The 12513-nt window shown below is 54.0% G+C and overlaps 1 protein-coding gene across 2 annotated transcripts in view; it reads left to right on the top strand.

Annotated features, from left to right (window-relative positions):
- The window catches only part of SH3RF3 (SH3 domain containing ring finger 3), a 365943-nt gene that overhangs the window by 259495 nt on the left and 93935 nt on the right, over positions 1-12513 (top strand). The window contains exon 4 of one of the 2 annotated variants that reach the window (XM_019715016.2): positions 3827-4180. The exons of the other annotated variant lie outside the window; for it this stretch is intronic. Within the exon in view, the coding sequence (XP_019570575.2) occupies positions 3827-4180 (354 nt within the window). The remainder of the gene's footprint in view (positions 1-3826; positions 4181-12513) is intronic. 2 annotated transcript variants of the gene reach the window in all.

Genomic DNA, 12513 nt, shown 5'->3' with positions numbered 1-12513 from the left:
ACACATGGCAGGTAGTGTTTAGACCGTTCCGATGCTGATAAATGGGAGGCATTGTACCTTTATGCTTCTGTTTTGATTTTGGCCCTGTAGGGTGGGTGCAGAACACTGGGGTCCAGGAGCTGGACTCTTTGGAGCACCCCACAAAGGGCTATGGGAGGGAACGGGCCCTGCTTTGTTCTTTGAGCTAGTAGCACTGCTGAGGAAGCAAGTGAATGAGAGCCATAAACTAGAGCAAAACAGCTGAGCCTAGTTGGAGGAAGCATTTCAAAGGAAATAATCCTGGATTTAGATCATACATTTTGGAGCCTGGAGTGAGTTTTTCATAACCTCCCTCTGAAAGACAGGTATTTGTAATGAAAATGCTGACAGCCCTGTGCCTGGGCCAGTCTGAAGGCAGTGTGTGATCCACAGAGGTGAAACCTCCGGTGCTGTCACTACTTACATTCAGAGGGGCTTTATCTTTTTTTCTTTTTTTTCCTAACTCATCAAGATGCTACCCACTGCAAACCCTAGTAGTGTATGCTGAGTGAGAACCTGGTGTCCTCCTCCACCGGCTCAGGGCTAAGGGACTCTCCTAATCCAGGCCTGAGGCCAGACTCCACTGTGTGGTGGCATGGCCCTTCCTGGCCCAGCCCCCACCTGGCTCCAGCCCACCTGGGCTCAGCCAAGGGCATGGGTGTGGCTCCTGCACCCCTGACCTGCAGAGCCACAGCTGGCTGCAGTTTGCCTTTCCCTGCCTGCAAGCACCTCCAGCCTTAGTGGATTTCCTTGTCCACGTCCTCTCCCTGCTCCCATGGGAACCCTCTGCATCCTTCCCGACCTTGCTCAGTCCATTCCCTAAGGAAGGCTTCAAACTGCTCCCTACAGTGGCCTCTGTTGACTCACCCCTTCTCTAAACTGGCATCTCAGGTTGTGCCTTACCCTCAGCACTAAACTGCATTGCACAGTCTTTGCTTTGGCCTCCCTTTGCCCCTCTCTGTCCCCATATGGCTTGCAGGTGTGTTGGTGTTCCAGCAGGGCTCTGTGTTATGCCTCCTCCCCTGACCTCTGGGGCAAGGGGGCTGACCTTGGCAGTGAGTGCTGAGGGAGGTAGCCATGCACTCCAGGGAGGGAGTCAGGAGCTGGCCTGGAAAACCTACCTGACCTGCTGTGCTCTGCCAGCAGCCAGAGGCCTCTCCATCGGAAGTGCCTTTAGCCTGGGAAGTGGCCTTGGTGCAGGGGAAGCTGCACGCTGCCAGAGTGTGGGAGGCAGTGGAGCATGTAGGGTGCAGTTTATATGCTCGGGGCTCCCTCGCTGAGCATTTCCCAGAGCAGCACAGCTTGGCCAAGTATGAAGAAGAGAGATTAGTCTTTGGTGTGCCTTACTTCTCTTCCATGGTCCTTCACTCCTACCCTGGGGGTCCCTCCCCGGGACACTCCATGCCATTGTCCCATCCTGGCAGAAAAAAATGTGGGTGGACCATCCTGACCAAGTCCAGGCCTGTCCCATGTCCTAAACAGGGGACTGACTCCAGGGCCACTTCTGAGCCCATGGCACTCATGTGAGACTTGCTTGGGGATGGCCTGGGGCACTGGCCCTGCCTGGACACACTGAAACTCTGGGTCGCTGGGCGTAAGGCCTGTCGGCCAGCTCGGCCCTGGAAATCCCCGGCATTGTGGTGGGAATATTGTCTCTACCTCCTGTGCACAGCCATCCTCCAACCCCCCCCCCCCACACACACACACACATCTGGAATGCAGGTAGGCAGAAAGACGACCTGAGATGGTGCATTTGTCTTTCTACTTCTACTTTTTACTTTTCTACCTTTATTATCATGTGGCTCAGGCAATGTCAGGAACACATCAGTTAGCTCTGCCAGCAGTTAGTACAGGTCTGGTCTGCCTGGCCATAGCTAGCGACCTGAGACCTCACTTTGTAGGCCTGTTGGGGAAAGGCACACCTGTGCTTCCCTTGATCACATAGGAAAGCCATGAACAGGCCCTGATCTGGAAGTAAATTTTAGGAAAACAGGTGCTTTTTCAGAGTAGAGGGGACTTTCCATCGTTGAACCCATTGAAAATAAATAGAGTGGGGCTGGGGACTTCTCTGTCCACCTGCAAGAACCCAGCCTGCGGGCTGCTGGCTGTTTTCACCAGTTCCGGGTCAGGTGAGGGAAGGTCTCAGGCCTCTCCATCAAACGCCTTGAGAGAGCAGAGCCAAGGCCTGCAGTGACTTTTGTCAGGGTGTTTCATTGTAGGGACCACACAGAGCTTATGTCCGTAGGTGAGACATTTGGGAATGTGGTGTCTGGAAAGGGAAAAGGATTGAGCAGGGATGGTGCCTCAGCCAGCCTTGGGAATCCAGCAGGCTCTGGCCGGGCTGTGCTCTGGGCCGCAGTCGGGTCCGGCTGCATACTGGCTGTCAATAGGCAGTGCTGGGGCGCCCACGCCTGCTGGTGTGGGTATTACGGTGTCTGCTGCTGCCCAGTCGTGCAGGACAGAGGCTTGTGAAGGCCTCCTCTGAGCCCATGACACCCACACCCTTTTTGTCAGGTGAGGGGAAAGCAAAAAGCAAGGGCCTGAGTTCCCTCATGTTTAACTCTGTGCTTCCCAGGGTAGGGCCCCAGAAAGCTAGCTGACCTTGACTCAGTTTCTTGAGCTACTTCTGAAAGGATGAGGCAGAAAGAATGGAATTTTACAGGCTTTTGTCTAGCATCATGGCATTCGTTGAACCCATCGTTTGGAGATGGTTGCAAGCTGAGTCTCACATCCAATTTTCTTCCTGGCCACACTGAACACACAGAAACTAGCTCTCTCCACTTCATTCTTTCAGTCACTATAAGTCCCATGTTTAGGCATGAACCGAGGTTGAGCCAAGTACATCCCGAGAGGGAAGGGTCTCCATCATACACCTTGAATGAAAAACTTGCTCCAAGTGTAGGAGTTAGAGACACTATGGCCCCTAGGACTGACCCTTCATGTAACCTGAGGCCCTGGTGGACCCCCCGCGGGAGAACAGGGCGTCTCTCCTCCCACAGCCCTGCAGCCACCACCAGCAGAGCTGGGACAGAAGCCTTGTTAGCCACCGAGTCCTGATGCTCGGTTGCCTCAGGCCGTCATGGACTTGAGCCCTGATAAGCTCCACTGGGATCAAACTCTTTCCTCTAAAAGCACCTGCTACTTTATGGAGCAGGTCAGGGGAGAGGGAAGGGGTCCTTGCTGAATCGCTGGCATTAATGCAGTACTGACTCCTCACGGACCAGAGTCAGGTCAGCTCTGGGTTTTCACTGAAAAGAACATCCAGGGGTCCCAGGCAGGTGGCCAGACTTTCCTGCCACCTGCAGTCGCCAGTGGTTAGGAAGTGCGTTCTGGTCACATGCCTTGAATTCTCCTACCAGAGTGACCTCATTGTGCAAAGCAGGCCAGGAACCTGTTGTCATGGTGAATATCAGGCGATGGCTGGGCGTTCCCTGCTCTTCTCTCTGTGGTCTCTCACTCTCTGCAGGTCTGTACCTCGCACCTCAGAAATGGGCAGCTCAGGAAAACACTGGGGCTATATTGGGGCACATGTGGTAGCCAGCCCTTAGAAAACACAGCTGTTCCAGAAAAACCTTTTCAATTAAATCTGCAGATGTCACTCCAGCCTTTGTTGTGCTTTTCTTTTCTTTCTTTTTTTTTTTTTTTTACTGCATCATTCATACTGGATGCCCTGTTAGAAAGATCTGATCAATTTGAACACATTGTCAGCTTTTAAATGTGACTGCAGGCTGGGGGAGCTCAGAGAGCTGGACGCAGCATGTGATCATTATTTAATGAAGCCACCCCCCTCTCCCTTTTTCTCACTTAGCTCAACGACTCTGCCAAGCAGCTTATTGAGATGGACAAGCCCTGCCCAGCTGCTGTGTCTGGCTGCCATGCCTCATTGCCCTCCGACCCTGGTGCGGTGGCCAGTGTGGCCCCGGGTCCCACTTTAAGCAGCACAGGGGCAGTCAGTGCCTTTCAGCAGCGTGTGGACGGCAAGAAGAATGCCAAGAAGCGCCACTCCTTCACTGCGCTCAGCGTGACACACAGGTCCTCGCAGGCCGCCAGCCACAGGCATTCCATGGAAATTAGTGCTCCTGTTCTGATCAGCTCTAGTGATCCCCGAGCCGCAGCCAGGATCGGGGACCTGGCTCATCTGTCCTGCAGCGCTCCCACCCAGGTAATATCCTTGGGGCATGGGCCGGGAGGCGCTGGGCTTCCCTCCTTGGGGCTGGGGGCTCCATCCTCAGCTCTGAACTCAGCGTCCTGTCCCCTGAACTGGCATGAAGGAAGCCAGGCAACACACCCTCTGGGGTGAACTATTTCCCTTCTCGCTGCCTGGCCCCAGGGACCGCCCACCCCCCAAAGCCTCGGTGGTGTGTATACCTGTCACTACCAGAGTAAATATGTGACCGAGACTCTCAGTGTTCAGTGAGGTGCTTTGTAACGGTCCGTGACACAGCCTTTGAATATTTGGCTCACCATGCAAGAAAATTATCCCATCTTAGTTTGCATTCAGTCTACCTGATTGTGTCACGGAGAATGTCTTGGTTTAGTGTTAAGGTGCTTTTAGCATCTCTATAACCCTTGCCAATTTCTTTCCCTTTCAACAAAGAGTGAAAGGGCCAGAGCTCAGAACCAGAATTGATTACATTGTTTAGTACTTTTATTATTATTTGTATAAATGCCTTCTATTTCTGGACGTGGCACTGGTTCCACTTCCACTAGGAAGATAAAGGACATCGGAGGGGATAAGGGGAGGAAGGGGAGGGACCTTATTCCCCAACAGCCAGCCGGGGCCACCAGGGCATCTGATCTCTGCATCCTGTCATCATGTGTGCTAGGTCCAAGGCTCCCACCCTCAGTGTTCATGGGGGATTCCAAAAATGAGCACGCAGGGCCCAGAGACATTAGCTGAGCTCCCCGGCACTTTCCTCCTGCCCTGGGACGTGGCTTCTACAGGCATGGCTTCGGGGTCTGGTTCCGTGTTGTCTCCACCTCTCTGTCCTCCTCACCCCTCAGCCTCTGAGTTACTACGGCAGAGGGAGTGTTCCCAGCTCTGCAGTCTGGCTCTGCTTTAGACAGCCCCAGAACAGGAAGGAAACAGATGTTTTAAACATGTGTGCCCCACTTTGTTCCACAAAGAATTAAGTGCTGGATTAGCTTATGTTAGAGATGAGGGTTCCTGGGACCCATTTTCCAGTCATGTGACTTGAAGTGAAAGTTGTGGCCGGGCTCTGGACTTGAATGCAGCTCCTTGCAAAGGGCAAGAGGTCAAGTAAAGCGGTTTCCACCTGTCTGTCCATCCCAATTAAACTCAACTACTGGGAGACGTAGGGGTGAGGCTGAGCAGCTGGGCAGTAAGGATGAGCTGCCACATGCTGTGTCCTGCAGGCCCCAGCATGCTGTCTGTGGTCAGGCTGCACCAGAGACCAGCCCCTCGGCTCTGCCTCTGGTCCAATGCTGCCTTCTTGGTTCTGTGTCACTTTGCTCACCTCAGGTGTCACACTGAGATGTCCATCCCCTGGCTGGATGTGCTCTGGACGGAGGACCCAGTCTCAGAGCCCTGTGCTTGGGGCAGGGAGTGTGGGGGGGGCGCGTTGGCGGGAGGAGGGCTTTGTGACCATGCATCTAGAAAAATACAGCACCGTTTCAGGTATGCCTTCGTCCACAAACAGCGGCACCACGTGCCAGCCTGGCATCGTGGGGACAGGCTCCAGGCTGGCAAAGCAGGAGCACCCATGCTCCTTGGTGCCCAGGGCCCATGGGGCAGTGCTGGCCCCTGCGAGTGTCCAGCAACCCCCTGTCATCCCCAGGCCCCTCAAGACTTGGTGTGCTTATCCAGGCTGTGACACAGAATGTCTTCACTGACAGGACAGTTTTTTTTGGCCCCTGTGAGATGATAAGGCTGGTCATCTAGAACCCAGGCCAGCTCCATCTACGCATGTGCACCCCCTCACCTGCACACCCAGGGCTCCTCGGACCATGAGGGCAGAAGTTTTGTAAGACCTTGGGTATTGGGACCCGCCATGTTTTTTTCTGGAGAGCAAGGGTGATTGTCATTGATAATTACTGAACTCTCATTGAACATTGCACAATATTCTGTACAAAGTTTTGAGCAACTGGTCTGCTGCCCTGGACGAGCTGCCAGCTGGAGTGGAGAAGGGTGGCTGGGCTCAGCCATGCCTGTGTCCCTGTTCCCAGCCAGGCTGGTGTGTGACACCTCAGATGAGTGGCTCCAGCCGAGTCCCTCTGTTAGATGGGCTCTGATGTGACCCCCTTGTGCAACCACAGATCAGAAAGGGCCATCCAACAGGAGATGGTCCTGCTGCCGTTTAACTGAGTTGATTCTAAAACCCTGTGGAGGAACATGAACCGAATAAAAATCAAATACACCCACACTCACGGCCACACACACACAGCATTGGTGTGGCCGAGCCATGTCCTGGGTGAGCTGTGTGGACAAGGGAGCCTCTCGGTGGCTGAGTTAGGGCTCGTCAACATCACTGATTCTTCTAGCTGGCTTTTGTGTTCCTATAAAATGGAAAGGAAGTGCAGGAGTTGTGGTTTCTATAGAAATGGCGCTAAGATACAGTAGTCCTGACAAAATGCAGTGAGCACTGTTAAGCCTGAAGGTTGGGGTCCTAGCAGCCACCTGAGAGCCTCTGGGGTGCAGGACTGCCCAGGGCTCTGTCTGTGGTCTGCACCCGCGCCTCTACCAGTGGCTCCACCCGCGTCTCCTCCCCGCTCCCCCGCCCCCCACCCTCCCCTGCCTGGGCTTCTTGGCATATCTCAGCTTCCTCCACTGTGTGGCACACCTCGTCATCCGGAGAACCAGCAGGTTTACTTATTCCCATTCATAGATGAGAACACTGAGGCCCACAGGGTGTAAATAACACTCAGGGCTGTGCTCACCCAGCCGCCCTCGCTGCCCCCCGGCCCTGTCAGGAGTGTGTGCACAGGAGTCCAGGGCATGGATCTCACTTAACCCTTCAGCTTCCTCTTCTGTAAAACGCTCAGGGCTGGCCTCAAACCAAAGGAGAGGAAGTGGGAAAATGCCTGCTGGTCCCTGCAGAGCACGGCTGGTGCTCTGTGAGGTGGCCTGCCTCCGTCCTGCCCTTTCTCTTTTAGACTGGGACCTAGCACCGTACAGGGTAGGGCAGAGAGTCTCCTGCCCACTCGCTGTGTCGCCCTAGGAGTTGCTGAGCCTCTCTGAGCCTGTAGAGCTGCCATTAAGAGCTGAGTTCAACACTGTCCTTGCTCCTCATGACCCAGAAAAGCTGTCCAGTCTCTGCCCCTCGAGCCTGTTTCCTCACATGTTAAATGGAGAAATATCGGTGCCTCCCCACCTGACTTGCTGTCAGGGTGAAGTGAGAGGACACAGACTGGCCTCTCCTCAGGTGTGCATGTTAGTGTTGTCTGTGGTGGTTCTTTCTGCTGCTCGGAGAATCAGGGAGCGTGTCACGAGCCCCAAGATGTCAGATACAACACTCAGGGCTCTGGGCCCCTCCTCTATTCTAGTCACTGCTCTCTGCTCCGAGATTCTCTTTCTGCTGTGGCACCAAGCGGAAGGTTCCAGAAAGCTGGTGGTAGATAAGGGGTGGGTGGGGCCGAGACTGCCTGCAATCCCAGCTCCGTCTCAGAGGCCTGGGCTTGGTTAGCGTCCCTATGGGTTAATGTCCACGCCTGACTGTGAGCCCTTGCTGGTCCGTCCCCAGGGACAGGCTGTGTGTGGTTCAGTGCCCTTGGCCTCGTGCATCCACCACCAGAGAAATCTGAGGACCCCGCCTGGAACATGCTGTAGTAGGTTTCAGCCTTGGCTGCCATCACTATCACCTGGAGGACTAAACAAATTGGGCCACCTAGCACTGGCCCTCACAGCGTCTCGGCTGGGGAGGTACCACTGTTGCTTCATTTAACAGACGAGAAAACTGAGGCTCCGGGAGAAGAAATTGGACAGCTTTTCCAGTCACTGAAGTGATTGGTCTGGGGTGTGGTCTGGGTGTGGTGACCTTAGAGCCCCTTCCTGTCCCCCCAACACCTCTCTGTGAGTGGTGCAGCCAGCTCGACACCCACCAGCCTATCTCAGAGACAGCGCAGCACTTCTCTCATGCTCCAGGCTGTGCCACAGGTCCTGCCTGAACCCAGGCCTGAGTCTGCAGGGGGTGACCCATATCCTGGTGCACCCAGGACTGGGGTTCTCCGGGCTCCAGGACTTCAGCACTAAAACCCGGCACAGCAGGACAGCTGGTCAGCCTAGAACATTTCCCTTCACTGGGCTCCAGAGGGAGTTGACTGGAGGATTTCAACAGAAATGTAACATGGTTTTCTCTGTGCAGGGCCTGTGCTTGGTACCAGAGACCCAAAAGCAAGGAAGGGCTTGTCTTGTCCCTGTGCTCGAGGGCGACAGTGTAGGGGACATACAGCAGGGCCAGGAGGCATTGCTGCAGGCCAGGCCATCATCCTGGCTGCCTAGACTCCTGTGTGGTGTGTGCCATGCCACGGGGGAGGCCTTCCAAACATCCCAACCCCAGGGCCCACCCCATCAATGAAACCAAGTCAGAGAGGGAGGGTGGGTGTTATGTATTAGCTAGGCCTGTGTGCAGGGAGGCTATGTAACAAACAGCGGGGCCTGGGCTCCCAGTCCAGCTGGGTTCAGGCTTACTTCACAGGCCTCATTTTGATGCCCAGGCCAGAGGGGCAGTGGTTCTCTGGGGCTTGGGGAACTTGGCCTAGACTTAGGGCCAGCATGCTGTCCCAGCAGTGTGGAAGGGAAGGGAAGAGATGGAGTAGTGCTAAAGGATGATAGTCAGAGCTCTCCAGCTGCTGCAGCTGCCAGGACAGCGTGCCACGCCTGGGGCTGCCAAACTACGGCCTTCGGGGCTGTTTTTGTACAGCTCTTGCACTAAGAATGATTTTTGTATTTTTAAGGGTTGTTTGAAAAAGAAAGAAAGAAAAGGAAGGGAGGGAGGGTGGGAGGGAGGGAAAGAAGGAAGGAAGGAAGGAAGGAAGGAAGGAAGGAAGGAAGGAAGGAAGGAAGGAAGGAAGGGAGGGAAAGGGATGAGTAGGAATAGAGGAAGAAGTAAAGGAAGAAGAGGAAGACACAATGCAACACAGAGCCTAAAACGTTGACTCTCTGGCCCTTTACAAAAAAAAAGTCTTGAGGCTGAGGCTATGTTGATGTTGACACTGAAAAGGAAGGAACGGCTATGATGGAAAATGAAGGGGAAAGTGGCGATTGTGTAATGTTAGCTAACGGGTCCAGGTAGGGAGGAGGGAGTTCTAAAGCAGAAAAGGAAGAGTGCTTCGACTTTGGGTTTGAAATTAAAAGGCACTAATTTGATGTCCTCCCCCAGTTCAGAGCTTGTCTGCAGTGGTGATGGGAGGGTGGGAGATGTGGGAGATCCTTGAATTTGTGCTCCCCTCTCCTTTTGCAGTATTCTGGGGGCAGCCGCCTGGGTCTCATGAAGGTTTCTGTGCCACCAAACAGCCATACGGGAAAGTCTTAAAGGCTCCAGACTCGGGGTCCCAGTGCTTTGTTCTGAGAGCTCAGGGCCCAGGGAAGAAGATGTGGAAGCAGGTGACTAGAAGGAAAGTAGTGAGTGGCTGCTGCTGCCTGGATGCTGCCCCCTCCTGGAGGGTGCCATGGGCACGGTGAGGGGCTGTGGAGATGCCATGCCAGGCTGCTGGCCGTGGCAGAGAAGGGGAGAGGGAGTTGTCCCTTCTCCCTCCTGCATCGTCTTCTCCCAGCATTGATACCGAGGCCCTGTGGGGACAGTCCCAGGAGTGCAGTTTCCAGGCTCTTGCCCTCACATAGAAAGGTGCTCACTCGGGTAGTAAATGGCCATCAACTGTGATTGGATGGCCATCAGCTGTGGCTAGTTGGCCGTCAGCTGTAACCAGTGAGCCATTGGCCACTAATACAACTGCCGTGGCTACGCGAGCAGAAAATGGGGGCTAGCAAGGAGATGGTGGCTGAGCTGGCAAGCGCGGATTGCAGTTAGGATGGTGGGTTGCGGACAGTGTGGCTCCTGCTTCCTGTGTCTCCAACCCAGCCGCCAGCAAGACTGTAGTGGTGTGACTCCCCTACCTATGGCTCTGTGAGTGTTCCTTTTTGGCCTCACCATGTCCTGCGTTCTTATGTGGGGAGCAGGACAGGAGACCCCGTATGACACCCTGCATGACAGGCCCCCATCTCATTCTTCTATCACTAACATGCTTCTGCTTTCTCACACTGGACACACTCAACTCTGCAATCCACCCTCTACTGCCACCCCTGCTGCCGAAACCTAGATGGCCAAGGTCACCAGTGCCCAGGTCCAGCGCCCTTGCTCCGTCTTTCTCCTCTTTGACATCTCATCAACACTGGCTACTGTGGACAACACTGCCTTCCTGAGCCTCTCCTGCCTTTGCTTCTGGGACGCTTCTCTCACAGTTCTTGCCTCCTCCACTGGCTCCTCTTTCTCTAACTCTCTCATGAACATTGATGCCCCCACCCCCCGGCCTTCCCTTTCCACCATCTGCCTGCTCTCCCATGGGGCTCCCTCCCAATCAACCACTGAACCCCAAACTGCCTCAATTCCACCCTCCAAGACCTTTTCTCAACTATAGATTCTTTTTCTTACTACTTAACGGCTTCACCGGGAGAGGTACCTCAATTTCAATATATGTCAGAATAACTACTCTCCTTTTTCCTCAAACCTGCATCCCCTTCTTAATTCCATCTTCTCACAAATTTCTGAAGCGAAGACTGCAAGTTCCAAATGCTGCTCTCCCTCTCACCTCTGCCATTAGGGTCTCAGCGCTAACTCCAAAATTTTTCTCGGATTGTGATTTGTCAGGATGAGGGAGGTCATGTGCTGTAACAATCAGTTCCAGACCCCATTGTGGTTTAACACAGTGAACATTTGTCATGTGCTTGTGTAGTGGGTCTGGTGGCTGTCTTGGGTGACGTGCTCAGGTGGTGATTGGCGTCCAACCTGCTTCCTCTTGGAGCTATACCATCTTCAGCCCATGGCCTCCCACAGGAAGAGGGGATAGAGGAGGCACTTGGGCATTTGGCTGCCTCAGCCTAGAAACAACAGGAGCCCCTCTCCTCTCTGGTCACCAGCTCTCTGCAGCCACCTCTCTGGTTAGCCAGAACTCGTCATGCAGCCCCAGCTTACCTGTCAGGGAGCTGGACTGTGGAGCAGCATGTGCACATCAGGCAAACTGCGTCCTAGCCACAGCTAGGGAGTCGCTTCTCACCGTGACACCTCCCCGCCTGGGTAAGGCCCCTCTCAGCCCGCACCGAGACTGCATCAAAAGACTCCTAACTCCCTGCTTTTAGGGTGCACTCGTGAACCCATCTGTAATCAGGCTGATCTACCCACAAATGTTTCTAGAGCTTCCCCACTGCCTTAGGATAGACGGGAAGCTCCTTAGCTTGGCCTGCATAGCCCTTCAAACACAGCCCCAGATTGTGTTCCCAGCCCCCGCACCTGTCACTGTCCACTCCCGTGCTGTCTGCACAGACCTGCTGTCTGTGTCCCCCCACTGGTCTGGGTCTGGCTGACCCCTCACCGAGACCGTGGTGTTGAATTCCTTTGTCCAGGCAATGCCTGCTTCCTGCCTGCCCTCCTCCCTTCTCATCCTGCCCACTGTGCGACAAACACACAGACCATCCTGCATGGAAACCCCTGCCCAGCCTCTGCAGCCACCTGAAGTGTGCACTTCCCTCTGCAGTTCTCCAGGCCTCCAGGTCAGCTATCTATCAACCCGATTAATTCCTGCTTTGTCTCTGTGCTTGCAGGACTTTCCCCATACGTTTGTCATGGAATATGTTCCTTTGTCATTGTGTACATGTCTATCCCCCTGGATTTTGAAGTCCTTCAGGGACTGGGTATCATTCATTTCTGTCCTGACCCCTGGCTCTTAGCAGGGGTTCATACCCATTCCGCGTATCCTTGGGTGGGCATGGGACTATATCTGCCTCACTGAATATTGAATGGTCTTGCCCATGAAACAACGTGACACCAGAATTGCCACGTGGCTTACACACCATTACCAGCTCCTGAGGGCTTGGGACTTGAGTCAGTGGCTGCAGAGATGCACAGCTGCAAGGTGACCAGCTGAGGGGCTCCCAGGGGTGTGTGGTGGGCCTGAGCCTCAGATGGCCGACCCTGCTCACATTTTCACCCTTATGAATTATTTCTCCCTGCCATTTGGAGAGGTCAGAGGGTCAGCTCAGTTTCTCGGGAATAATGGAGCAGCACCCACATGTTACCTTTCTGCTGGTGGTGTGAGGATTAGTAGAAGAAAGGAAAACAGGCTATTTAAGCTGACTGCACTTTTAAAAATCCAATTATTTGTTTATAAATGTTCTTGGATCAAATTAGAAAATTATTACTTATATTTTAGAACAGTTCCCTCATAAACCAAGTAAGAAATCTAACAGGTAACTGAAGTCATCACCAAACTGCCTGAGGGACGTTAGTGGATTGCTCTGGGTGCCCTGTATCCTTCAGTGTGAGC

Source organism: Rhinolophus sinicus, linkage group LG05, assembly GCF_036562045.2.
Source record: "Rhinolophus sinicus isolate RSC01 linkage group LG05, ASM3656204v1, whole genome shotgun sequence".
Classification (NCBI taxonomy): Eukaryota; Metazoa; Chordata; class Mammalia; order Chiroptera; family Rhinolophidae; genus Rhinolophus; species Rhinolophus sinicus.
The sequence above is the reverse complement of the archived record's forward strand: the minus strand, read 5'-3'. Positions and strand labels throughout refer to the sequence as shown.